This window comes from Trachypithecus francoisi, unplaced genomic scaffold (genome assembly GCF_009764315.1).
Source record: "Trachypithecus francoisi isolate TF-2019V2 unplaced genomic scaffold, Tfra_2.0 Lachesis_group18, whole genome shotgun sequence".
In the NCBI taxonomy this organism is placed as follows: Eukaryota; Metazoa; Chordata; class Mammalia; order Primates; family Cercopithecidae; genus Trachypithecus; species Trachypithecus francoisi.
This window is the reverse complement of record NW_022681463.1, coordinates 68,828,490-68,855,131: the sequence shown is the minus strand read 5'-3', so window position 1 is coordinate 68,855,131 and position 26,642 is coordinate 68,828,490. Positions and strand designations below refer to the sequence as shown.

The following is a 26,642-nucleotide window of genomic DNA, read 5'->3' as shown; positions in this document are numbered from 1 at the left end:
CTAGAAATTTGATTTGGGTCCTTTTTATATCTTCCATATCTATCTTTATTATGTTTATGCTTTTCTTTACCTTCTTGAACATATGGAATATAGGTGTTATAACTTTAAATGTCCCTGTCTACTAAGTCTAGTACCTATGTCTTTTTAGGTCTGTTTCTCTTGACTGATAGTTCTCTCTCTCTCTCTTTTTTTTTTAAAGAGTCATATTTTTCTGCTTTTTTGTCTGCTTGGTGATTTTTTTGTTAGATGCCAGATATTTGTGAATTTTGCTTTAGTGGATCCTGGATATTTTCATATTCCTTTCACTATTGACCTGTGTTTTGGAACACAATTAAATTATCTGGAAATCATTTGACTCTTTTTTTTTTTTTTTTTTTTTAAGACGGAGTCTCGCTGTGTCGCCCAGGCTGGAGTGCAGTGGCGCAATCTCGGCTCACTGCAAGCTCTGCCTCCCGGGTTCACACCATTCTCCCGCCTCAGCCTCCGAGTAGCTGGGACTACAGGCGCCCACCACCGCGCCCGGCTAGTTTTTTGTATTTTTAATAGAGGCGGGGTTTCACCGTGTTAGCCAGGAGGGTCTCATCTCCTGACCTCGTGATCCACCCGCCTCGGCCTCCCAAAGTGCTGGGATTACAGGCTTGAGCCACCGCGCCCGGCCTCATTTGACTCTTTTAAGGCTTCATTTATTTATCTGGTTTTTGTTTTTGGACACAGCCAGAGCAGTCTTTAATCAATAGCCGATTTTCCTTCACTATCCAGGCATTGCTCTTCTGAGTACTCTACTGAATGTCCCATATATGAGAAGGTTTTTCCATCTGGCTAGTGGAAAGCAGAACTCTTTCTGGCCCTTTGTCAGCTCCTGGAAGGATTCTACTCCTTCCCATGGTTCTTCCCTGGCTTTGAGTAGTATCCTCACATCCATGCACTGATCAGTACTCAGCTGAAGACTCAAGCTTAACCCTCTGCAGACCTCTGGAGTTCTCTTTTTGTAGCTTTCTTCTCTCTAGTATTCTGTCCTGCTAATCTTAGTTTGCCTTGGCATATCCCATTTCTCAACTCTGTTTCTTCAACTGGGGGACCACTGGACTGCATTCCAGTTTCTCATCTCTGGACTGTGGACCATAAATTGTCCCCAGGCAGTAAGCTGTGGCAATAATGAGGCTCACCATTTGTTTTCTTTCTCCCAGGAATTGCTGTTCTGTACTGCCTGTTGTTTATTGTGTAAAAAGTATTCTTTTATTTATGTTGTTCAATTTTGTGGTTGTTTAAATGAATCTGGTTCCTGTTTCTTCATCAGAGCTGGCAGTGTTACTGAACATAAAGCTTAGTGATTGATGAAGTATTTATAAATATGAAATATGTATACGTATAGAATATTTAGGGTATCATCTCCGCTTCCTTGTGTTAAATGCATCAGGTCTTCTGACTGATGCATTGTACTGTTTCAGAGGGTTGCTTACTATATGGAGAACATAGAAGTACTAGTTATTAACTATTTTCTTGTATTAAATTTTGGTAAGTCACATAAACATTGAGTCTCCTTTAAATGTGTCAAATGTAGCTGACTTACTAATTAGATTCTGTCATACTCTTTTTCTGTGGTCACCGAATATTAGCAAATTTCTTCATTTAGTTACACAAGTACTTGGCCAACATACTTTTACATAAGAAAATGTTTAGGATGGGCTGGCAAGATAGCCGAATAAGAACAGCTCCGGTCTGTAGCTGCCAGCAAGATCAACACAGACAGTGGGTGATTTCTCCATTTCCAACTGAGGTACCCAGCTCATCTCACTGGGACTGGTTAGGCAGTGGATGCAGCCCACAGAGGGCAAGCTGAAGCAGGATGGGGTATCACCTCACCTGGGAAGCACAACGGGTCAGGGAACTCCGTCTCCTAGCCAAGGGAAGCTGTGACAGACTGTATCATGAGGAATGGTGCATTCTGGCCCAGATACTATGTTTTTCCCACAGTCTTCACAACCCACAGACCAGGAGATTCCCTCGGGTGCCTACACCACCAGGGCCCTGGGTTTCAAGCACAAAACTGGGCAACAATTTGGGCAGATACCAAGCTAGCTGTAGGAGTTTTCTTTCATACTCCAGTGGTGCCTGGAATGACAGCGAGACAGAACCATTCACTTCCCTGGGAAGGGAGCTGAAGCCAGGAAGCCAAGTGGTCTAGCTCAGTGGATCCCACCCCCATGGAGCCAAGCAAGCTAGCATCCTCTGGCTTGAAATTCTCACTGACATCACAGTAGTCTGAGGTCAACCTGGGATGCTAGAGCTAGGTGGGGGAAGGGGCGTCCCCCATTACTGAGGCTTGAGATTTCCCCTCACAGTGTAAACAAAGCTGCCAGAAAGTTCGAACTGGGCAGAGCCTACGGCAGCTCCCTAAAGCCTCTTTAGCCAGACTGTCTTTCTAGATTCCTCCTCTCTGGGCAGGGTATCTCTGAAAGAAAGGCAGCAGCCCCAGTCAGGGACTTATAGATAAAACTCCCCTCTCCCCGGGACACATCACCTGGGGGAAAGGGTGGCTGTGGGAACATCTTCAGCAGACTTAAATGTTCCTGCCTTCTGGCTCTGGATAGAGCAGTGGATCTCCCAGCACAGTACTCTAGCTCTGCTAAGGGACAGACTGCCTGCCTCCTCAAGTGGGTCCCTGACCCCCGTGCCTCCTGACTGGGAAACACCTCCTGGCAGGAATCGACAGACACCTCATACAGGAGAGCTCCAGCTGCCATCTGGTGGGTGCCCCTCTGGGATGAAGCTTCCAGAGGAAGGAACAGGCAGCAATCTTTGCTGTTCTGCTGGTGATATCCAGGCAAACAGGGTCTGGGGTGGACCTCCAGCAAATTCCAGCAGACCTGCAGCAAAGGGGCCTGACTGTTAGAAGGAGAACTAACAAACAGAAATGAATAGTATCAACATCGACAAAAAGGACATCCACACAGAAACCCCATTCGAAGGTCACCAACATCAAAGACCAAAGGTAGATAAAATCATGAAGATGAGGAAAAACCAGCACAAAATGGCTGAAAATTCCAAAAACCAGAGTGCCTTTTCTCTTCCAAAGAATCACAACTCCTTGCCACCAAGGGAACAAAACTGGACAGAGAATGAGTTTGACAAATTGACAGAAGTAGGCTTCAGAAGGTAGGTAATAACAAACTCCTCCTAGCTAAAGGAGCATGTTCTAACCCAATGCAAGGAAGCTAAGAACTTTGAAAAAAGGCTAGAGGAATTGCTAACTAGAATAACTAGTTTAGAGAAAAACATAAATGACCTGATAGAACTGAAAAACACAGCACGAGGACTTTGTGAAGCATACACAAGTACCAATAGCTGAATCAATAAAACAGAAAAAAAGGATATCAGAGATTGAAGATCAGCTTAATGAAATAAAGCGCGAAGACAAGATTAGAGAAAAAAGAACGAAAAGGAACAAACAAAGCCTCCAAGAAATAGAGGACTATGTGAAAAGACCAAACCTACGTTTGATCGGTGTACCTGAAAGTGACAGGGAGAATGGAACCAAGTTAGAAAACACTCTTTGGGAGAACATTCCCAACCCAGCAAGACAGGCCAACATTCAAATTTGGGAAATACAGGGAGCACCACAAAGATACTCCTCAAGAAGAGCAACCCCAAGACATATAATTGTCAGATTCACCAAGATTGAAATGAAGGAAAAAATATTAAGAGCAGTCACTGCTCAGGGAAATAAGAGAGGACACAAACAAATGGAAGAACATTCCATGCTCATGGATAGGAAGAATTATAGTGTGAAAATGGCCTTACTGCCCAAAGTAATTTATAAATTCAATGCTATCCGCATCAAGCTACCTTTGGCTTTCTTCGCAGAATTAGAGAAAACTACTTTAAATTTTATATAGAACCAAAAAAAGAGCCTGTATAGCTAAGACAATCCTAAGCAAAAAGAACAAAGATGGAGGCATCACGCTACCTGACTTCAAACTATACTACAAGGCCACAATAATCAAAACAGCATGGTACTGGTACCAAAACAGATAAATAAACCAACGGAACAGAACAGAGACCTCAGAAATAATGCCACACCTACAACCATCTGATCTTTGACAAACCTGACAAAAACAAGCACTGGGCAAAGGATTCTTTATTTAATAAGTGATGTTGGGAGAACTGGCTAGCCATATGCAGAAAACTGAAGCTGGACCCCTTTCTTACACCTTATACAAAAATTAACTCAAGATGGATTAAAGACTTAAATGTAAGACCTAAAGCCATAAAAACCCTAGAAGAAAACCTAGGCATTCAAGACATAGGCATGGGCAAACACTTCATGACTAAAACACCAAAAGCAATGGCAACAAAAGCCAAAATTGACAAATGGGATCTTATTAAACTAAAGAACTTCTGTATAGCAAAAGAAACTATCTTCAGAGTGAACAGGCAACTTACAGAATGGGAGAGAATTTTTGGAATCTATCCATCTGACAAAGAGCTAATATCCAGAATCTACAAGGAACTTAAACAAATTTACAGGAAAACAAACAACCCTATCAAAAAGTGGGTGAAGGATATGAACAGACACTTCTCAAAAGAAGATATTTATGCACCAACAAACATATGAAAAAAAGCTCATCATCACTGGTCATTAGAGAAATGCAAATCAAAACCACAATGAGATACCATCTCATGGCAGTTAGAATGGCAATCAATCATTAAAAATCAGGAAGCAACAGATGCTGGAGAGACTGTGGAGTAATAGGAACGCTTTTACACTGTTGGTAGGAGTGTAAATTAGTTCAACCATTGTGGAAGACAGTGTGGAGATTTCTCAAGGATCTAGAGGCAGAAATAACATTTGACCCAGTAATCCCATTACTGAGTATATACCTAAAGGATTATAAATCATTCTACTAAAAAGAACATGCACACATATGTTTATTGCAGCACTATTCACAATAGCAAAGACTTGAAACCAACCCAAATGCCTATCAATGGTAGACTAGATAAAGAAAACTTGGCACATATACTCCATGGAATACTATGCAGCCATAAAAAAGGATGAGTTCATGTCCTTTGCAGGGACATGGATAAAACTGGAAACCATCATTCTCAGCAAACTAACACAGGAAGAGAAAACCAAACAATGCATGTTTTCACTCATAAGTTAAAGTTGAACAATGACAACACATGGACACATGGAGGGGAACATCACACACCGGGGCCTGTCAGGCGGTGGGGGTCTAAGGGAGGGATAGCATTAGGAGAAATACCTAGTGTAGATGATGGGTTGATGGGTGCAGCAAATCACCATGGCATGTGTGTACCTATGTAACAAACCTGCACGTTCTGCACATGTATCCTAGAACTTAAAGTATAATAAAAAAAGAGAAAATATTTAAAATATATCTTTCAAATTATTTCTTCAAATTTAAATCAAGGGTCATTTTATGTATAAGTACAATTTGTAATGAATAGCCCATGGTTTTAGAGTCCTGATTTATTAACAAACTTATAAACAAAATTTTAAGCTTTTTTGGTATTCTTTTGAAATGTCAATATTGACAGGAAGCAAACACAAAAGGGAGAACAGTCTGTGGCTCTCAAAAAACCAAAAAGGATATCTATTGTATGTTTGTATGGTGGGTCATTAACCTTTGGTGCACTTTGCAGAAGTATTTTAAGTATTTACCATTAGACATTATTTGTTTTAAGTTATATTTTACTGAGAGCTACAACTCAGGAAGGCAAGTTAATTGTAAGATAATGATTAAGCCACATTTAACGCTTTTTAAAAGCATGGATCAGGACAGTGAAGCGGTATGATGCCATATATACTTTTACACAACAGCCATGCTAATATAATGATAAAGTAATTATGCTATATTTTTAAAAGCTTCTCATGAATTACTTAAAATAACCATGTATTTACTGTTCTTTGCCAGAAAGAGGAAACATTTCATTTTAATTTTTAAAAATTCAATTCTGAAAACATAGCTAAAGCTTTAACCTTTCTCACTCTGACCCAGGTATTCCTAATATAGCTTTGCCCTTGACTTCCACAGCTAAATACTAGTTTCTCAAGTGATTTAGGAGACTTGACTTCATTATTCAAAACTGAAATTATTTAGCTTGTTCTAAACGCAACTCTGCTTCCCACTATGTCTTTTTTTTACTTTTCAAATCATCCAGGCTTAAATACTGAGCATTTTCTCCTTTTCTTTCTCAATATTTGATGAGTCCTGTAATTTTTTTAAAGCTGTTTCTCATATTTATTATATTATTATTTTAAGAATCTGTTTCATTACACTTCCCTAGAACAGATCATCAGCTCTCTTTAAGTAGTTTGTCTAAGATCACCCAGTTGGCATTTGAACTCATAGTGGTTTGATTCCAAATTCCATACTGGTTTCCAGTAAAGGGCTCTGTCACTGTACTACATTATTTCTGTTGAACCATTCACGCTGTTTGTATTACCTCTATAATATATAGTCAGGCATATGGGACAGTATAAAGAGAGCAATATAAATAGTAAGTTAATTTTATTCTAAGTGAAAGCATAATATATATGTGTATTTTTTATCTTGAGTAAGAAGAGAAGTGTTTTGCCTAGGAGCTAATTAGTAACAAGAAAGGGAAAAGTAACATTTGTTGACTAGCTCCTTTGTGCAGTGCACTGTGACTATTGGTCTGATTTATTCCTCAGAAAGAAGGATTAAAAGAAGACTTTACAAAAATGAGCAAACTATATTATAAAAGTAAATGCTAATATGCATATATGTTTCATTCATGCAACTCCTAGAAATGAGACTTTACTATAAGTGTTTTCAGAATCCATAATAATATAGGTTGAAATTAGGTATTTGGATCAACTTTCAAGGGGAGGGGTGAGAGAAAATGGACGTCAAGATTGTTTTCATAGACTGAAACATTAGACCTGAGGTTTTTGTTGTTTTACTCTTTCTCTGTTTTTAGTAAAAGATTCCAGGTATGCCTGAAGTCATCTTCTATATGAATGAAAAAATGTAACGACAAAGAAGGGAAAATAAAAGACGGCAGTATCTTAGAAATAAATATTTTATGGTGACATTATTTTTCTGCCAGTGAACTAATAATCTACAAAAATTTTAAGATAGATAAGCAGAAAGAATACAAACAGAAAAAGGATAGTAATTTAACTCATGAATAATCATCTACTGAAACGTAGCAAGGATATGCTACATATGAAATGTAATTAGATGATTGCTTAAAGATCTAGGAATATAAGCTCAGTGTAATAAAATAACTCTATTTCTTTTTCATCATTGTTAAGGATTAATAAGGCATTAAATGGGTTTTCATGTGGGTTCTCATATGTTTAAAAAGGACAACAATAAGAAAATCTAAAGAAACTGAAATAACTATTATAAATCAATGCAGGTAGCCTATTTATGATTTTAAACATAAAATCCTTTTCATTTCTAAACCTTGCTCAAGTAACTTCTAGTACCTGAGTCATATGTCTGATCCCTAAGTCTATTCTTTTCTCTATGTATCTATCCCCTTCTTTAATTTTAAAACACTCTGACACATGAAAAAATGCCAGTTTACTGTAGAGAAATATTCATAACTTGTCTATTCATGTCACTCCTCCCCACCACACTATTCATATTATACACATTACCCGTTCTCTTTGTTCATTAATTGGCAAAAGGGACTAAGAATTTCAAGGATGTCCAAAAATAAAAAACAAACAAACAAAAATCTGACAACTCAGGAATGTCCTGTAGGTAGCTCATAGAAACTTCCTTTAGGAAGTAGTGCTCATCACTTGCTTACTTCTTTGGAAGCTTGTCTGGTAATCATATAGACCAACATCAAAATAACTCTCATTTATGTGTGTGACATTTCAGTGTAGAAGTAATATTAGGTAATATTTTTGCATATGTCCTATTACAGGTACTATTAAAAGTGCTTAGGTGTATTAACTCATAACTTCTCACAACTCTATGAAATAGATTCTCTCACCACTGTTTCACTGATGGAGAAACTTTCCCTTGTCCACAAAACTGGCTGGTGACAGAGCCAGTATTGTCTGGTTCCAGAGACTATACTTGTCTGGTTCCAGAGACTATAAACTGGCTGGTGACAGAGCCAGGCTGTCTGGTTCCAGAGACTATACTTTTAGACTCTATGTTGCCTCGTAGTGTATGTTAGTTTACTGTTTGGTATGTACATTGTCATTATTAGTTTATTTGCTCATGTTTTATCTGTGTTTGTATTTTTCTGTTTGTGAGTGTTACTATGCTATCGCAAAAAGGGCCTGGACTTTGAGTGAGCAGATCTTAATATTCACAGAAGCCTGGAAGTGTAAACATTGCTATCCCTATTTTATAGATAAAGAAACCTGAGGTCCAGAGATGTCATGTAACTTGCTTTGGTGTGGTTCTGAGCAAATTATGTCTCTGTATCTCAGGTTTCCTTGTATGTAAAATAGGAATAACTTTCAGACTTGTGAGGAATAAATGAGCGTTTATGAGAATAGTAATTAGAAACATAAAAATTAATTGTTAGTACCCTTCATTCCTTTTCCTCTACTATGCAGTAATTTCATAAGAACAGAGAACCGAGGATACAGTTACACAGTATTAACCTGTTTATCTTGTCTTATTATAAGTACAGAGAATTTTTCTCTGCTCTTGAAGCACCCCTCCTCCCCCATCACCTTCTCAAAATGGAAAAAGTTCAGGGGGAAAAGGCATCGTGGGACTTCAGCGTTGTTAAGTATTCACTGTTATATTGCAGTTGGAATTTGTCATATTGCTTTAGTTATGAATCATGTCAGTAATTACCCTGAGGGTGGTGTTAGTTCACTGTTCAAGTACAAACAAGAAGGGAAGTAGCAATGGTAGAAGAATAGCTAGGACATATTCTCTGTACCTAACCTGTGGGGTGGAAGCACATATACTCTTATTCAGAGAATTTTATGAAGAGTCATGATATTAGATATTTACTTGAATTTAGTTTTAAAATTTTCAGTTTGTAAACTTATATCTTAACTGGAATTGTGAGGAAGAGCTCTGGAATTCTGGATATGCAACAAAGAAAGAAGAGAAATAGAAGAAATCGATCCTAATTAGTGTAGCTTCTGAATTTCTGCAGTGAAATAAAAGGCTGTTATTAATTATTGAGTTTACTGAAATTTTAGAACTACTCTAAGGCAATTGTTCTTAAATCATCTAAGCTTACTTACCTTTAATTATAAAATATAACAAGTTTTTGGCATTTCATTTTTCCAAATATTTATAGCATGTTTTAAAAACTCTGAACTGTCACAACCCAGTCTGTTTCAACATACACATTTGTGGTCCTTGGTGTTGTTATTAATGTACTTAATTGATTCTTCATATTTTCAACTTTTCTCAGAAATGGCCAAATATCAAAGGTATTTTTGGTGTCTTCCTGTAAGTGCTAGATTTAGAACATGATAAGGAAATGTAGAATAGGAAACAGCTGGATTTGTTTCTTAGCCTTTTCAAAAAAGCCTTTTCTTACTTTGCTACGTTTCAGTGTTCTTATCTCCACTAAATATAACAACAAATTTATCTTTAAGACTTTGATTATATTCCTTAAGAATTCTTCAAAGACTAACATAAATCTGTCTTGCTATCTTTTAAGTCTGGTCATTTTATCATTATGCCCTTTTCATATTTTAAGATAATTTAATTATCTGCAAGTTTTTACATTTACATATTAAGTAATGATAGTTTTTATATTAGGTTTTATCATTTAGTTTTTTTTTTTAAACATTAAGATGAAAAAGGTGGAGAAATGAAATTACTTGTCTTTTACATGAGTCATAAACAAAAATGAACATAGGATACCCTAATCCAATACTGAACTTACTATCTGTTCTTGAAAATATAATTTTTTTGCATTATCTTTTTCATATGAATATTGGGCACTTTTAATAGTATGCACTTTTAGATTGGCATCTGATTTAGTTGAACCCACATATTTTAATGGGGTCTTCTGAAAACAAACTTTTGCACATTTCAGTTCCAATGCAGAACAAATGGCCTGGGGAAGGGACGGAGAGTGGTAAAGAAATCCCTTGTAGAAAACCCTCTTTTTTTTTTTTTTTTTTTTTTTTTTTTTTTTTTTTTTTTTTTTTTTTAACAGACGAGTCTCACTCTGTTTTCCCAGGCTGGAGTGCAATGACACAATCATAGTTCACTGAAGTCTTGAACTCTTGGGCTCAAGTGATCCTCCCACCTCGGCCTCCCTAGTAGATGTGACTACAGGTGTGAGCCAACACACCCAGCTAAATTTTTTTATTCTTTGTAGAGACAGGGTCTTGCTGTTGCCCATGCTGGTCTCAAACTCCTAGACTCAAGTGATCCTATTGCTTTGGCCTCCCAAAGTGCTGGGATTAGTCATGAGCCACCATTCTTGGCCTAGAGAAACTATTTATATGTGTCCTTTGCTTTGTTTTCCTTTAAACGCATGTCCATTTTTTCCCCTTGTTTTAGGTAGCTGAGATTGTATTGAATCGTGTGTGTTTCAGTCTTTTTCATCTCAGGAAGTCTTATGAGACCAAAGCATAAAGTATAGTAATTTTTGTGCAATAATTTTGGCCATTAGCAAACATTACCTATATGACATATAAACCAAATGGTATAATTTTTTAGTGCCAAGTCTTAAGTAGTATTCATTTTTATTTAAATAAACTTCTTCTGTTCATAAAGTACTATATATAAAACCTTTTTACCTTTTTTATATATAAAACCTATGACTCATAGGTTTTATGTCCTATTAAAATATGAGCTAACAATAATTGGTAAAATTAGTTGGAAAATTATCAGTTTTAAAAGAAAATTAAATTGAAGGTTATGTTGTTAGTAATGTAAAGATCTCCTGTGTTTTGATGTAAAAACACTTCGCTGTTTTTTAGCAGCAGTAAAAAGGCTTAAGTAATATGACTTTTTGTGTAACTTGGACTGTGCAATTGCTTTTAAAAATGAGACTATTTCTCATTTATAATGAGATACTGGAACTTAGCGCATCAGAATAGCAGACTCACCACACACTTCTACCTCCTTTCTCCCGGCAAACCCTGCAGAAATGACAAAAAAGACACATATCACAGGGGAGTGAAACCCAGCAGTACTCAGACTGTGAAGCAGAAAAACTATGGAGGGATGTGGAGGAATTGATTCTTTTTTTTTTAGTATAAAAAATAAATGAAGACTATTGTGGATACAATAAAGTAGAGAAAACCACAGCACACAACACCCCCAGGAAAGGGGACTGGTGGAAGTGGGAGTCTTAGAGAGCCCCCAAGCTCCAAGTAGCAGATACAGAGAGTGGGGCAATAATCAGGAAGGTTTTCTAAAGTGCTGTCTGGCAATGGTCCTCAAACTTGAACATGCATCAAAATTACCTGGAGGGCTTGTTAAAACACAGATTACAGATTGCTGGGCCCAGTCACAAAGTTTCCAGTGTAGGGTCCAAGAATTTGTATTTCTGATATGTTTCCAGGTGATACTGATGCTGCTGGACTGGGTACTATATTTTGTGAGCAACATTTTAAGAACATGAAACACCTGGACCAGTCCCCCATCTAAGGCCATGCCAGCCTATGAGAATAAAGAAAATGCACCTCTGTAGTCCCAGATACTTGGGAGGCTGAGGTGGGAGGATTGCTTGAGCCTGGGAAGTTGAGGCCGCAGTGAGCCGTGACTGCGCTACTGCATTCCAGTCTGGGTGACAGAATGAGACACTGTCTCAAAGAAAAAAGAAAAAAAAGCACCTTCCTCTGTACTAATGAATTATAAAAAGATGCCATCTGGACAGAGCAACCCTAAGCTTGGTATGCAGTTTAGGCTAAAGCCCCATGCTGTTGTGTAATGCATAAACTATACAGGTACAAGCCTTTCCCCACCTTCAAATTTTGTGTACACTTGCAGACACAGGGCTAGGGTTTCCTGATGGTGCCAAAGAGAGAAGCAGAACAGAAACTGAAGTAAACCCAGACTTCTGTAACAGACCTAAAGAAAAAGAAATAGGAAAGGCAGTTCTTCCTAGGAGGAAAATACAACCAACTATTGTACTGGTAGGTTATATAGTTCCTTACTTTCATATTTTCAGGTACCTCAGTTCAATATTTATTCATTACCATAAGAAAGACCAGGCCAGGCGTGGTGGCTCAAGCCTGTAATCCCAGCACTTTGGGAGGCCGAGACGGGCGGATGACGAGGTCAGGAGATCGAGACCATCCTGGCTAACATGGTGAAACCCCGTCTCTACTAAAAAATACAAAAAAACTAGCCGGGCGAGGTGGCGGGTGCCTGTAGTCCCAGCTACTCGGGAGGCTGAGGCAGGAGAATGGCGTAAACCCAGGAGGCGAAGCTTGCAGTGAGCTGAGATCCGGCCACTGCACTCCAGCCTGGGCGCCTGGGCGACAGAGCGAGACTCCGTCTCAAAAAAAAAAAAAAAAAAAAAAAAAAAAAAAGAAAGACCAGAGAAAATGGAGGAGAGAAAATAATAAAAAATAACAGAAAAAAAAAAAAAATTCCAAAACTAATGAAAACTAGGGGGCTTCAGATGGAAAGGACCCATAGTGCCGAGCATGATGAATGAATGTGGATACTTTTTTTTTTTTTCCTATGACAGTCTCGCTCTGTCACCCAAGCGGGAGTGCAGTGGTGTGATCTTGGCTCACTGCAACCTCTGCCTCCTGGGTTCAAACAAGTCTCCTGCCTCAGCCTCCTGAGTAGCTGGGATTACAGGCGCGTGACACCACGCCCAGATAAGTTTTGTATTTTTAGTAGAGACGGATTTTCACCATGTTGGTTAGCCTGGTCTTAAATTCCTGACTTCGTGATCCGCCCGCCTCGGCCTCCCAAAGTGCTGGGATTACAGGCGTGAGCCACCCTACCCAGCGAAAAATTCAGGATTCTAAAGATAATGAGAAAATTATAAAAGCTTCCAGAGAGAAAAAGTAAGTTATTTTATGGGAATGAGATCCAGATCAGCACAGAAGTTCTCACTAGGAATACTGGATATTTTATAACCTAAAATTTGTCAAATATGACAGCAAAATGAAATTTGGAAATGCAAGGACTCAGAATGTTTATCTCTTGACTGTCCTTTTGAAATGAAATAACTAGGGAATGTGCTTTAACAAAATGAAAAAAGAATCCACAAAAGGGAAATCATGAGACCTAATAAAGAGTGAAACCATCACACCAGTGCAGGGAGAAAAATGCAAAAAATCCTAGGATGCAACAAGCCCAGAAAATATTTATTCCACATGAGAAATCAGATAGTTTCAAAAAGAATGCCTTCAACAACAAAATGGTTTCTTTTAGCAATTGTATAACCTCATCTAAATGGTGGGAATTTAACAAATACAGTTTAAAGTTGATAAATGAAGTAATAAGAGTAATAATGAATTTGTGCATTAACGAAAGAAAATTTGCCTTTTTTCCTCGGGCTTTTGAAGAATTTTAAGATTCATTCTAATTATTGAGACCGGTTTGTGCCAGACACTAAAATAAATGAAGTTCTAAGGTGTTTTTCCCCCATCCTTCTTGGCCCACAGTTTTGACTACATGCAACAGGAGATGGCATGCACAGCCCACAGACCATAAATTTTATTGTAACACAGCCACTTTTTTCATTTATATATTGTCTGTAGCTGCTTTTGCACTGCAGTACAGAGTCGAGAAGTTGCAGCAAGTCAGTAGAGCCTGCAAACCTAAAATATTTACTGTCTACTCCTTGAGAAGAAAGTTTATCAACACCCCATATAAAACACTAACATGTTTCCCAAAGTCGTAACTATACAAAAAGGTATAATCTGAAAAATGTCATATTCTTTGATATTCCTTCTATCCCATTTCCCACCTCACCCTTGCATTTTGATTTATCTTTCCTCTGTTTCTTTTTATAAAAATAAGCAGTTATACATGTTTTATTTTGCCTTTTTCTTATACAAAAGGTGGCATACTATGTGTACTCTTTTATGCTTTGCTTTTTTTATTTAACACTACCTTCTTGAAGTCATTCCATATCAGCGTATAGAGATATTTCTCATTATTACGGCAGCATAGTACTGTATTGTGTATATATACTACAGTCTGTTCAACTAGTTTTCTATGATTGGACATCTAGATAGTTTCCAGTTTTTTGCAATTTTGAATATTACCACAATAAATAGCTGTGTGTGTGTGTGTATGTATGTGTGTGTTATGTGTGTGTATGTTCATAAAATGAAATTGTGTCTTGAGGATAAATACCTAGAAGAGAGAATGTTGGGTCAAAGGGTTAATGTGTGTGTGTATGTGTATGTTAGATATTGCCAAATCCCATCCATAAGTTTTGTACTATTTTTCATTCCGGGTAGCAATTTCTCCATGACAGCTGCTGTCCAAATTTTGCCAAGTAATGACATTAAAATAGTCTTCTCATCTATTATCACCATCATTTAAAAAAGAATTTCTCCCATTTTAATAAGGGAGAAAGGACAAATCAGAAAAAAAAAGATAAGAAGAGCCCTTTAAATTGTATAAATATAGTTCTTATTGTGATTATTTTTCTTTTCTTGCTGAAGACAAATACATCTCTACCCTGTATCAGACGAATCTTTATTTGATCATGTTTCCCCTACCTTAAAATTCTTGAGGACTCTCCACAGCTTCTCAGCACTTAATGTGGTCTTAACATGGCCTGTAAGTACATGTAAGATATCAGCCCTATTTCTCCAGCCACTTTGAATGTTTTAATCCTTTCAGTATCCAAGTTCTCTCTCACAGGGCCTTTGCCTGTGGTGCTTGCCTTGCCACCATTAAATAATTAGATGAGTAAAAACAAAGAAACTGGGTTCAGCCAGGTGCAGTGGCCTGCACCTATAGTCCCAGCTGCTTGAGAGGCTGAATTGGGAAGATTGCTTGAGCCCAGCTATCAAGTCCAGCCTGGGCAATATAGCAAGACCTCATCTTTCTATTAAAAACAAACAAAAAACAAACAAACGGAGTTCTTACCCTGGCTCTACCTTAATTTGTTATGTGACATTGTGTCTCTTAGTCTTATAGTTCCTCAGTTTCCTCAGCCTAAGATGTAGTTATATCAGATGACCATCAGGCCCTTTCTGTTCTAAGTTGTGAATGTTCCAGAAGCCATTTTGATAGGATGATAATGGAACTTAGCACATTTACCCCATGGCTATTAACTGTAACTCTGCTGTAAGTATACAACACATAATTGTTTCTTACAGTTACTTAAACTTTTTTTATTTTTAAAAATCACTTGACATCTACTATGAGTAAATCAAGTTTTGAGAAAACTGATTATTAAATTTTTGAATTATACCCCTTCTGGGGCTCTATTGTTTGAATTCTGTTTTTAACACTGCTTTTCCAATAAAAGAGGTAATTTTGTACCCTTTTAAGAGGTTATTATAGTAAATCTTTTGGGGACAGGAAGACAGGAAGGTGGGAGAGGCTTAACGCTATCATTTTAAGGTAATAAAAAAGACAGAGAAGTTTGCCTGATGTTAATCTCCTATTCATTTATTATCTGGTCTGTTGCCTTGTTTAATTGACATTCTTTGTAGTTTTATAAAACTGTCTGACATTAAGTAAAAATGATAAAGAGAGAAAATAGAAATTTGAGAATTAGAGATCTTAGGAGTATGTACATGTTGATATCTGGAAAATGTTGCTAAATAAGTAATGTTGTTGATCATTAAATACTCTGGTCAGTTTAGATATTAATATGTTCTACATTCTTAAGTTTGTTCATTAGCCCTTTTTAATTTGTAATTTATTTCTTAGGAGCCATGTTATAAATGGATAATTCAATTTTCAGGAAAGCCCCAAAAAGCTTTTCAAAAAGTTTGTTTTTGGAGTCTTTAAGATTTCATCCCTGCCTAAGCACTGTTTATAAAATTGTTTCTACACAAAAATTTATTCACAACTAAGAACATTTGTGACATCCAGAGTTGGATTGGCATTTAGGCACTAAAAAAGTTTAGGTGCTGGAAAGTAGTAAAGCTTCTTCTTGGAAATAGTAACTTAATATATTGACAAAAGACAAAATACTTGGTTCATCAGGTGTCCAAAATTGTAGGACCAAAAAGGAATTGCTTCAGATTCTTGATAACTATGTACCATTCATGAACCAAATGTTTCTCCGATGGGAATATGAAGTTTGCTCCATTTTCTATTTTATATTTCTCAATTTAGTGGCTAATTTCTTTAAATACCAATATCTATAATTAGGATTTATATTTCCAATTTACTTTTCAGCATTTTGAACGTAGAATATTAAGGTTCGTTGATAACTCCTTAAGTAGTGTGTTCAGTTTAATTTTCTGTGAATATATTATATATAAATATATAATACACATAATAAAAATACACATATTTTTATGCTTTTTTAAAACTAGGTACTTGATATTTTCTCAGAAAAGATGATTTCTAAGTTCAGAAATTATTAGGATGCTGGAAAGTCATTTTTCCACACCTGAAAAATTTTCTTAGCTTACTCTGTTCCTTTGAAGAGAGTTAATGTGGGAAGGAAGATTAGTCAAATCATCTACTGTTTTATGAAAATGTTAATAACAGTGGGCACAGTTTTTGTAGGGGGGCTTAGTGCTATCATTTTCAGGTAATAAAAAGTAAAATTATCAGAGTTCTAATATTAATATAGGTTTTTCTGAATAAAGGGGGAAGGGAAGAGAAAACCCTCAGAATATATGATTTACCACAAAGTACAACACTAACAAAGGAAAATAAATTTTGTTCTGGTACACTTTTTTCCCATAGGTAAGATTTACCCAGTATTTGAAGTTCTAGATGAGAAAACTATGTTTGTTATCTGTTATGTATTGCTTTATGGAGAATCTTACAAAACTTTTGATTCATTTATCTTCCTGTTGACAAGAGACACCAAAAAGTTTCTTTATGAACGTAGTAATAACAACTATTTAATGACTGTTTTACTTGTATTTTAAAGTTATATTCATGCTTTGCGATCTTGCCTTAAGTTGAGATCTTTAAACTGAGGAGAGTTCCGAGAAATCTCAAAGTTACAGAGTGTTCTCCACCCGTTTGCCCCATATTGGTAGATTGGTAGTTGCTTTTCAACTCAGTATGTTTAAGAAAGACTGTATTTTTATTTACTGAAGTGTGATATCAAATAAAGGAATTTTAAGTCAATGGAAGAAAACACACTTATATTATGTATATACTTCTCTTGGTATATAAAGGACCATGGTTAGTATCTTCACTAGTTTTGGGGTTTTTTTCTAAGCATTTTTCTTTTCTTTCTTTATTATTATTATTATTTTTTGAGATAGGGTCTTGCTCTGTCGTCCATACTGAAGTACAGCGGTGTGATCATATCTCACTGTAGCCTGAAATTCCTGGGCTGAAGGCATTAAAGATGTATTTTGCTTTAGGTTTATCTAAAGGAAAACATAGATCCCTAAATAAAACCCCCCACTGTTATTTTATTGAAAATGGGTTTACCTGTCTAGCAAATGATTGTGGTTTTTCTGAAATCATTACAGCTCAAACCTAGAGAACAGCAAAATCAAATTTATGTCTTAAAAGAATTTTTTGTCCAAGTTGTATTCAGGACTTGAAAGATTAAGACAGTAAAAATCGGATAGGTTGGATGCTGAATTTAATTACATGTCCTTTTTCTTAAATAGAAGGCCTTCTTTTTTAGTTAACTTTGGAGAACTGCTTGATTTTTTATTTTTAATTTTTTTTTTTTTTGATATTGAGTCTTGCTCTGTTGCCCAGCTGGAGTGCAGTGGTGAAATCTTGGCTCACTGCAACCTCTGACTCCTGGGTTCAAGCGATTCTCCTGCCTCAGCCTCCCGAGTAGCTGGGACTACAGGCATGTGCCACCATGCCCAGCTAATTTTTGTATTTTTAGTAGAGACAGGGTTTCACCATGTTGGCCAGGATGGTCTTGATCTCTTGACCTTATGATCCACCTGCCTCAGCCACCCAAAGTGCTAGGATTACAGGTGTGAGCCACCGTGCCCGGCCTGAATTTTTTTTAAAAACGAATATGTTGGATAATAAAAAAGTTTTAGTGTACTTGGTACTTTTTTCTAAAGTATACCTCAGAGCCATACCCCTTTTATGTTTAGGGAAATGAAAATATAGTTTTGTTTAGTTTTTTGGTCTTATAGTTGTTGCTTTATAATGAAAGGAACTATGTCCTTAATAAATCACTTTTACGTACAATAACATCTTGCCTACTTGAAATAATGTTTTGAACTGTCCAATATTTGGTTTAAAATGGCCAGAAGAGTGAAGGAAAAGAAAATATTTACAGTCATGCATCACATAACAGCATTTTGGTCAATGACCACATATACGGTGGTTGTCTCATAAGATTATCATACTGTATTTTTACTGTACCATTTCTATGTTGAGATATATTTAGATACACAAGTACCATTATTTTACAGTTGCCTAAAGTATTCTTTACAGTAGCATGCTGTATAGGTTTGTAGCCTAGAAGCAATAGGGTATACCATATAAACCTAGGTGTACAGTAGTGTATACCTTCTAGGGTTGTGTAAGCACACACTATGAGGTTTGCATGACATAATTACCTAAGCAAGCACCATAAGCAACATGTGACTGTATATTACTTTCTAAATGCCAAGTACTATATTTCACTATCTCTGGTGTTTCTCTGACCTAACATACTTAAAACGTAAGTTCTTGACTGTGATGTAAGTGCACCTTTAAAATGTACCTATGGTAGTATTTTATTTTTTTGCTAAGTAAAAACTTAGCAAAATGACATTTTATTAGTTTTCTCCCTCTCAATTTTTGTGGCATGTATCATTTTGAAATTGGGTGCATTATATACAGAAAATCAAAATAGTAACTTCAAACATACCATTTAGATAGCATCTGCTTTCTACAAATTGCCTACATAAACCAAACTCCCAAAATGTTATCAGTGTGTTACTGTTCAAGATCTTACAACAATGTTAATATGTCACCATTTCTACAGAAGACGACATTTTTAGTTATATATATATTTTAAAATACTCCCAAAACATTTGATTATTTCAAATTACTCTTCTTTCTCATTTGTTAATCATAGTTTAACAAATACGATTAGTCGTTTTAATTCAAAATAAAAATGGTATGTTGAATAAAAATATTAAATACTTAAACTTATATAAATTAGTATAAAATAATTTAGTAAATTAAATCATTCAAAGACATTACAGATTGTCACCACATAATTTAAATCAGTCACTTTTAGACACTGAATAACTTTAAGAGATTTTTTTAATGAAGGAACAAATCAAAATGGCTCAGAAAAATCAGATGGAGTGTATACACAAATAAAATACATGTTAATGCTTAACACATTGAATACAAATTTTCTTTATACTAAAGACTTTAAAATGTCCATGTGTTAATTTCTTTTGGAGGTGGAAAAATAGTTTGTCCAAAAAGACACTTTTCACAGTTGGAGGAACTTGAAAGTTCTGTCCCAGTGAGTCCTAATGGTTTTATTTCAGGCAGCAGATTCATTGTCAAATATCTTACGTTTTAAGGTCTGTAGGTTATGCTGAATAAAATTCTCTGTACCATGAACTTCAGAGAATCTGAAGTCACTTCTCCTGGTAGACCAGTTTTTCATTTTTATTGAATTCTGAATTGTGTCCGATGTAAAGTAGTAAACCACAGGGTCAAAACAGCAGTTTGAAACAGCAATACAGAGAGTGATTGGGTACATTGTCCTTACTGCTGCCACTACTGAGCAATTAACAAATGTTTGTGTTCTCACAAGAGAATATAAAATAAGATTGATATTGTAAGGAACAAAACAGAAACAGAATATGATCAAATGTACAAAAATCATTTTTAAAACCTTAGTTTTGTTTATTTTGCTTCTACTTAATGTAACAGGTTTATTTAAAGTTTTTAGCACCATACTAGAACAAGTTACATTTAAAATTAGAGGAATAAAAAATCCCACTATTTCGATGAAAATTACAATCCTTGAGAGATATGTTTTCCATGTGGCTTCTGGGAAATTTTCAAAGCAGGCTTCTGAGGCATTGTTACCCTGAGAGTGGGTAGACTGAACCAAAACCGCCGGTGCACTTCCTCCGATCACAGTTAACCACACACCAATGCAAACCATCTTTGCATTTCTTTTGGTTCTTAGAGTCTTTGACTTAAATGGGTAGACAATTGCCAGAAATCGATCTACACTAATACAAGTTAAGAACAGAATGCTTCCGTACATGTTGGTATAAAACAGCATCACAGAAATCTTACAAAGTAAATCTCCAAATGGCCAATTTTGCGTTGTGAAGTAAAAAATCCTGAAGGGTAAAGTAAAAACAAAAAGCAAGTCTGACATTGCCAAGTTAATCATGTAAGTTGTAGTTTCATTTCGGACTTTGAGGACGCAGATGAAAATGTATATGGCAACACAATTGGATATTAACCCAAGCACAAACACCGTGCTGAACATGCACCCATACAAAGTGTACTTAAAGGAGTCATTATAGAAGCAGTGGGAGCTGTTAACGCTTACCATCGTAAAGGCACGTCCAATTTTCAGTTTGGAAGCACTTTCATCAGCTGCAGTCTCCTTTGGTATTCATATTATAACCTCCAATTTATTTGTAAATTATCTGGATCTTTGGATGGTTTTATAAATATTTCATTTTTGTCAAAAATATCCAAAAGAAACATGAAATTTGTTGCTGTAAAATTTCCGTTGAGTTCTTCAACAGGAAAATATTTTCATTTGTTAGTCTTTAGAAAATCCATGAATTCCAAGGCTCAGTTAACTGATGAGCAACCTTTAAAAAATACAGTCAACGAGGCCAACCCATAGGATTATAAATTTAAAGAAAAGCTGTGATCTGTGACCAGAATGAAACCACTTGTCTTCTAAACTTCTATTTCAGTCGACAAGATGAATACTCCAAAGTTAATGTTTCTTTATGCCTCAGAATGTTAAGTTTAAGTTATCAATCTTATTTTCTTTTCAGTGCAGAGTTTCAGAGACTTAAACATTCCGAATTTGTCCCATTTTACTTCTTGCTTCTTTTAAATGAAGTTTTCCTTTTTTGTTTTCCTGCAGTGGATCCCAGATGGTGGGTAAGCAGAAGAGTCTTTTAAAGGTTCCAAAATAAATTCCCAAGCATGTTAGCGCTTGCCGAATTGAGGCCTTTTCCTCAGTTGCCAGCTGTATCTTGAAGTCGCTTTCTCTGAAGTGAAAAAGAAAGGCTTGCTAGATTTGTAATATGACATCACAGGAGGAAGAGGCTGGGTTTTGACAAAGAAAGTTTCAGCCCAGTTTGTTTGCACTTCCTTTAATCTGATAATGTGTCTGCTGGGAATATACCTAGGAGGCTTGCAAATGGTCACTGGCTGTTTAACTGCGTGGTCTGCTCATTAACTCTTTTTATGTGGAAATGCCTTCTGGGGTGCTGGCAACCTCTCAGTTGTTTTGATTTGTTTCAGTAGTAATAATTGAAAGAAAAAATATCACTATTAATCCTGTTCTGTTATTCGATTGTTTTCATGTTTGAGATATGACATTTTAGAAAAGCAAATGTATATGGGTGTGTATTTATAAATTGCAATTGTTAGTGATATCTTTACATAGCATTTCAAAGAACTGTTCAATGACTATGAAACAGGGGCCTTTAATCTTTAAGGTATAAAAAGCATTTGACTCTTGGTTTCTGAAAAATCCTCAATATTTAATTGTTATGAGTAACTCTTATCCTGGGTCTCATTTTTTGATAAGCAATTTTCTAACATTCTTTCCTCTTTCCTATGAAGTTGAATTAATATTTTAGAGCTGTTTAAATTTTTAAATTACTCATTTCACCAAAGAACAAATTCAAGAATTTTTATCTTTGGTGTGGTGTTAATCTTACTTTTTAAGCACAAAATGAAGTTGCATCCTTTTAAACAAAATTTTTTTAACCTTAAATTGATTGAAATAAGGTTTAGAGAATAAAAATCCTACTACTTGGCTAAATTTTAGGTTCATAGTCTTATCTTCCTTCTTCCTCCCAGCTCTTCCCTTAACCCCTTAATATGACATTAACTATATATTGGAATATATTTCAGATTTGTCTTCATTTAAAAGTTTCTATGAATGGTTTCTCTATATATTTATATTTAAAGTATACTCATATTTTGGGCCAGGTGCAGTGGCTCACACCTGTAATCCCAGCACTCTGGAAGGCCAAGGCAGGTGGATCACCTGAGGTCAGGAGTTCAAGAGCAGCCTGGCCAACATGGTGAAACCCCATCTCTACTAAAAATACAAAATTAGCCTAGTGCAGTAGTGTGTGCCTGTAGTCCCAGCTACTCGGGAGGCTGAGGCAGGAGAATTGCTTGAACCCAGGAGGCACATGTTGCAGTGAACCGAGATCAAGCCACTGCACTCCAGCCTGGGTGACAGCGAGACTATCTCCAAAAAAAATATATATATATATACTTACATTTTAAAAACTCCAAAATCAGAAGAAAGTGTGTGTAAGGTGAGGGTAGTTAAATGTAGGTGTTATTTCCTCAAAGATTGAGGATATCACAACCTCTATAGCACATGTTTTTCTTGTTTTAAATATTTTTTCAGAAAAGGCTAGATCTGGTTATGCCTTACTGTTATTATGTTTTTGAATTTCGTCTAGTTTAAGCTGAAACTCTTCCTTTTGGGTATTAAGTAATTTAAGAACAATTTATTTTTTCTCATAAATTACTTAGCTAGCTTAAACATAACTTATTACAGTAATATCTTGTGTTGTTTTGCACCATTCTTTCACACTCAGCAATTTTTGTCATTTGTTGATGAACTATAATCTATTTCTACTGTCCGGACTAGAAAATTCATCTATTGTCAAATGACAAAAAAAGATGAGTATTACTTATAACCAATACTTAAAATTTTGAAGGGTTGAATATCTTTGTATCACATTTGGTATAGAAAAGAGGTATGTGTGTGTTCTTATTAGAAGACTGGTAGAAGCTGAGTGAGCATTAATGAAAAAAGGAGTAGTTAATAAGCTTGTATTCTCATTGGAAAAAATTTTCTGTTAGTACTTATGTCTTTTTTTTTTTAATTTGGTTCAGTATGTTTAAAAAAACGTAAAATCTTAGTAATCTTCTTTCAAATTGATAGTCTCCTCTTTAGTCATCTTTAATTAATGAAATATATGCAGTTGTATATGCTGATCTTGTCCTACTTTTACTTTCATTTTGAATATGGCATTTTCTCATTCAAAGAATTAAAAGGTATTAATTCTGTTTGGAATATTCTCCTACATATTGTCATTACTCACTTGACTTCTTATTCACTTAAATCATTCATCTATAGTTTTTCTTTCTTTCTTTTCCTTTTTTTTCTCACTCTGTCGCCCAGGCTGGAGTGCACTGCTGCGATCTTGTCTCACTGCAACCTCTGCCTCCTAGATTCCAGCGATTTTCCCACCTCAATCTCCCTAGTAGCTGGGATTACAGGCGCCCGCTGCCACACCTAGCTAATTTTTGTATTTTTAGTAGAGATAGGGTTTCACCATGTGGCCAAGCTGGTCTTAAACTCCTGACCTCAAGTCATCCACCCACTTCGGCTTCCCAAAGTGTTTGAATTATTGGGGCTTAAAAATGGATAGATTACTATTTGTTGAATTAGGTTTTTCATTATTATCAGTATCATAGTAAATATTTGTATAATTCTTAACACAATTCTTGGTTCTTTGTAGATGATTCTCACATGTTTGCTGATGAGTGAATCATAAACTTGAATTTTGTTGCAAGTTGTTCCTACTGAGGAAGAGCAGTAGCAGAGGGACTGTTTCAATGGGAAGAAGATAATTGAATACTGCATTTTTTCCAGATATTAAATTTGGCTTCTCATTAAGGAACCAAAGGGGAATTTAGAAACTTTTTTTTTTTTTTTATTATACTTTAAGTTCTAGGGTACATGTGCATGACGTTTATATCATGTATAACTCCCCAATGCAATCCCTCCCTCCTCCCCCCTCCCCATGATAGGCCCCAGTGTGTGATGTTCCCCTTCCCGAGTCCAAGTGATCTCATTGTTCAGTTCCCACCTATGAGTGAGAACATGCGGTGTTTGGTTTTCTCTTCTTGTGATAGTTTGCTAAGAATGATGGTTTCCAGCTGCATCCATGTCCCTCCAAAGGACGCAAACTCATCCTTTTTGATGGCTGCATAGTATTCCATGGTGTATATGTGCCACATTTTCTTAATCCAGTCTGTCACAGATGGACATTTGGGTTGATTCCAAGTCTTTGCTATTGTGAATAGTGCCGCAATAAACATACGTGTGCATGTGTCTTTGTAGTAGAGTAATTTATAATCCTTTGGGTATATACCCAGTAGTGGGATGGCTGGGTCATATGGTACATCTAGTTCTAGATCCTTGAGGAATCGCCATACTGTTTTCCATAATGGTTGAACTAGTTTACAATCCCACCAACAGTGTAAAAGTGTTCCTATTTCTCCACATCCTCTCCAACATCTATTGTTTCCTGACTTCTTAATGATTGCCATTCTAACTGGTGTGAGATGGTATCTCATTGTGGTTTTGATTTGCATTTCTCTGATGGCGAGTGATGATGAGCATTTTTTCATGTGTCTGTTGGCTGTATGGATGTCTTCTTTTGAGAAATGTCTGTTCATATCCTTTCCCCACTTTTTGATGGGGTTGTTTGTTTTTTTCTTGTATATTTGTTTGAGTTCTTTGTAGATTCTGGATATTAGCCCTTTGTCAGATGAGTAGGTTGCAAAAATTTTCTCCCATTCTGTAGGTTGCCTGTTCACTCTGATGGTAGTTTCTTTAGCTGTGCAAAAGCTCTTTAGTTTAATTAGATCCCATTTGTCAATTTTGGCTTTTGCTGCCATTGCTTTTGGTGTTTTAGACATGAAGTCCTTGCCCATGCCTATGTCCTGAATGGTACTACCTAGATTTTCTTCTAGGGTTTTTATGGTATTAGGTCTAACATTTAAGTCTCTAATCCATCTTGAATTAATTTTCGTATAAGGGGTAAGGAAAGGATCCAGTTTCAGCTTTCTACTTATGGCTAGCCAATTTTCCCAGCACCATTTATTAAATAGGGAATCCTTTCCCCATTTCTTGTTTTTGTCAGGTTTGTCAAAGATCAGATGGCTGTAGATGTGTGGTATTATTTCTGAGGACTCTGTTCTGTTCCATTGGTCTATATCTCTGTTGTGGTACCAGTACCATGCTGTTTTGGTTACTGTAGCCTTGTAGTATAGTTTGAAGTCAGGTAGCGTGACGCCTCCAGCTTTGTCCTTTTGACCTAGGATTGTCTTGGCAATGCGGGCTCTTTTTTGGTTCCATATGAACTTTAAAGCAGTTTTTTCCAATTCTGTGAAGAAAGTCATTGGTAGCTTGATGGGGATGGCATTGAATCTATAAATCACCTTGGGCAGTATGGCCATTTTCACGATATTGATTCTTCCTATCCATGAGCATGGTATGTTCTTCCATTTGTTTGTGTCCTCTTTTATTTCACTGAGCAGTGGTTTGTAGTTCTCCTTGAAGAGGTCCTTTACATCCCTTGTAAGCTGGATTCCTAGGTATTTGATTCTCTTTGAAGCAATTGTGAATGGAAGTTCATTCCTGATTTGGCTCTCTGCTTGTCTGTTACTGGTGTATAAGAATGCTTGTGATTTTTGCACATTAATTTTGTATCCTGAGACTTTGCTGAAGTTGCTTATCAGCTTAAGGAGATTTTGGGCTGAGACGATGGGGTTTTCTAAATATACAATCATGTCATCTGCAAACAGGGACAATTTGACTTCTTCTTTTCCTAACTGGATACCCTTGATTTCTTTCTCTTGCCTGATTGGCCTAGCCAGAACTTCCAACACTATGTTGAATAGGAGTGGTGAGAGAGGGCATCCCTGTCTTGTGCCAGTTTTCAAAGGGAATTTTTCCAGTTTTTGCCCATTCAGTATGATATTAGCTGTGGGTTTGTCATAAATAGCTCTTATTATTTTGAGGTACGTTCCATCAATACCGAATTTATTGAGCGTTTTTAGCATAAAGGCTGTTGAATTTTGTCAAAAGCCTTTTCTGCATCTATTGAGATAATCATGTGGTTCTTGTCTTTGGTTCTGTTTATATGCTGGATTACGTTTATTGATTTGTGAATGTTGAACCAGCCTTGCATCCCAGGGATGAAGCCCACTTGATCATGGTGGATAAGCCTTTTGATGTGCTGCTGAATCCGGTTTGCCAGTATTTTATTGAGAATTTTTGCTTCGATGTTCATCAGGGATATTGGTCTAAAATTCTCTTTTTTTGTTGTGTCTCTGCCAGGCTTTGGTATCAGGATGATGTTGGCCTTATAAAATGAGTTAGGGAGGATTCCCTCTTTTTCTATTGATTGGAATAGTTTCAGAAGGAATGGTACCAGCTCCTCCTTGTACCTCTGGTAGAATTCAGCTGTGAATCCATCTGGTCCTGGACTTTTTTTGGTGGGTAGGCTATTAATTGTTGCCTCAATTTCAGAGCCTGTTATTGGTCTATTCAGGGATTCAACTTCTTCCTGGTTCAGTCTTGGGAGAGTGTAAGTGTCCAGGAAATTATCC

General features: G+C 36.4%; 2 protein-coding genes across 2 annotated transcripts in view; one reads left to right on the top strand and one right to left on the bottom strand.

Annotated features, from left to right (window-relative positions):
• Nucleotides 1–26,642, top strand: part of RB1 (RB transcriptional corepressor 1) — a 181,798-nt gene that overhangs the window by 98,019 nt on the left and 57,137 nt on the right. The gene's annotated exons all lie outside the window — the stretch shown is intronic.
• Nucleotides 19,281–21,666, bottom strand: LPAR6 (lysophosphatidic acid receptor 6). Its single transcript, XM_033176910.1, has one exon. It carries the CDS (start codon nt 20,572–20,574, stop codon nt 19,540–19,542), a length of 1,035 nt encoding a protein of 344 aa, XP_033032801.1. The 5' UTR covers nt 20,575–21,666; the 3' UTR covers nt 19,281–19,539.

Excerpts from the sequence above, each read along its gene's own strand:
- LPAR6 (XM_033176910.1), bottom strand. The coding sequence starts at position 20,574 with ATGGTAAGCGTTAACAGCTCCCACTGCTTCTATAATGACTCCTTTAAG.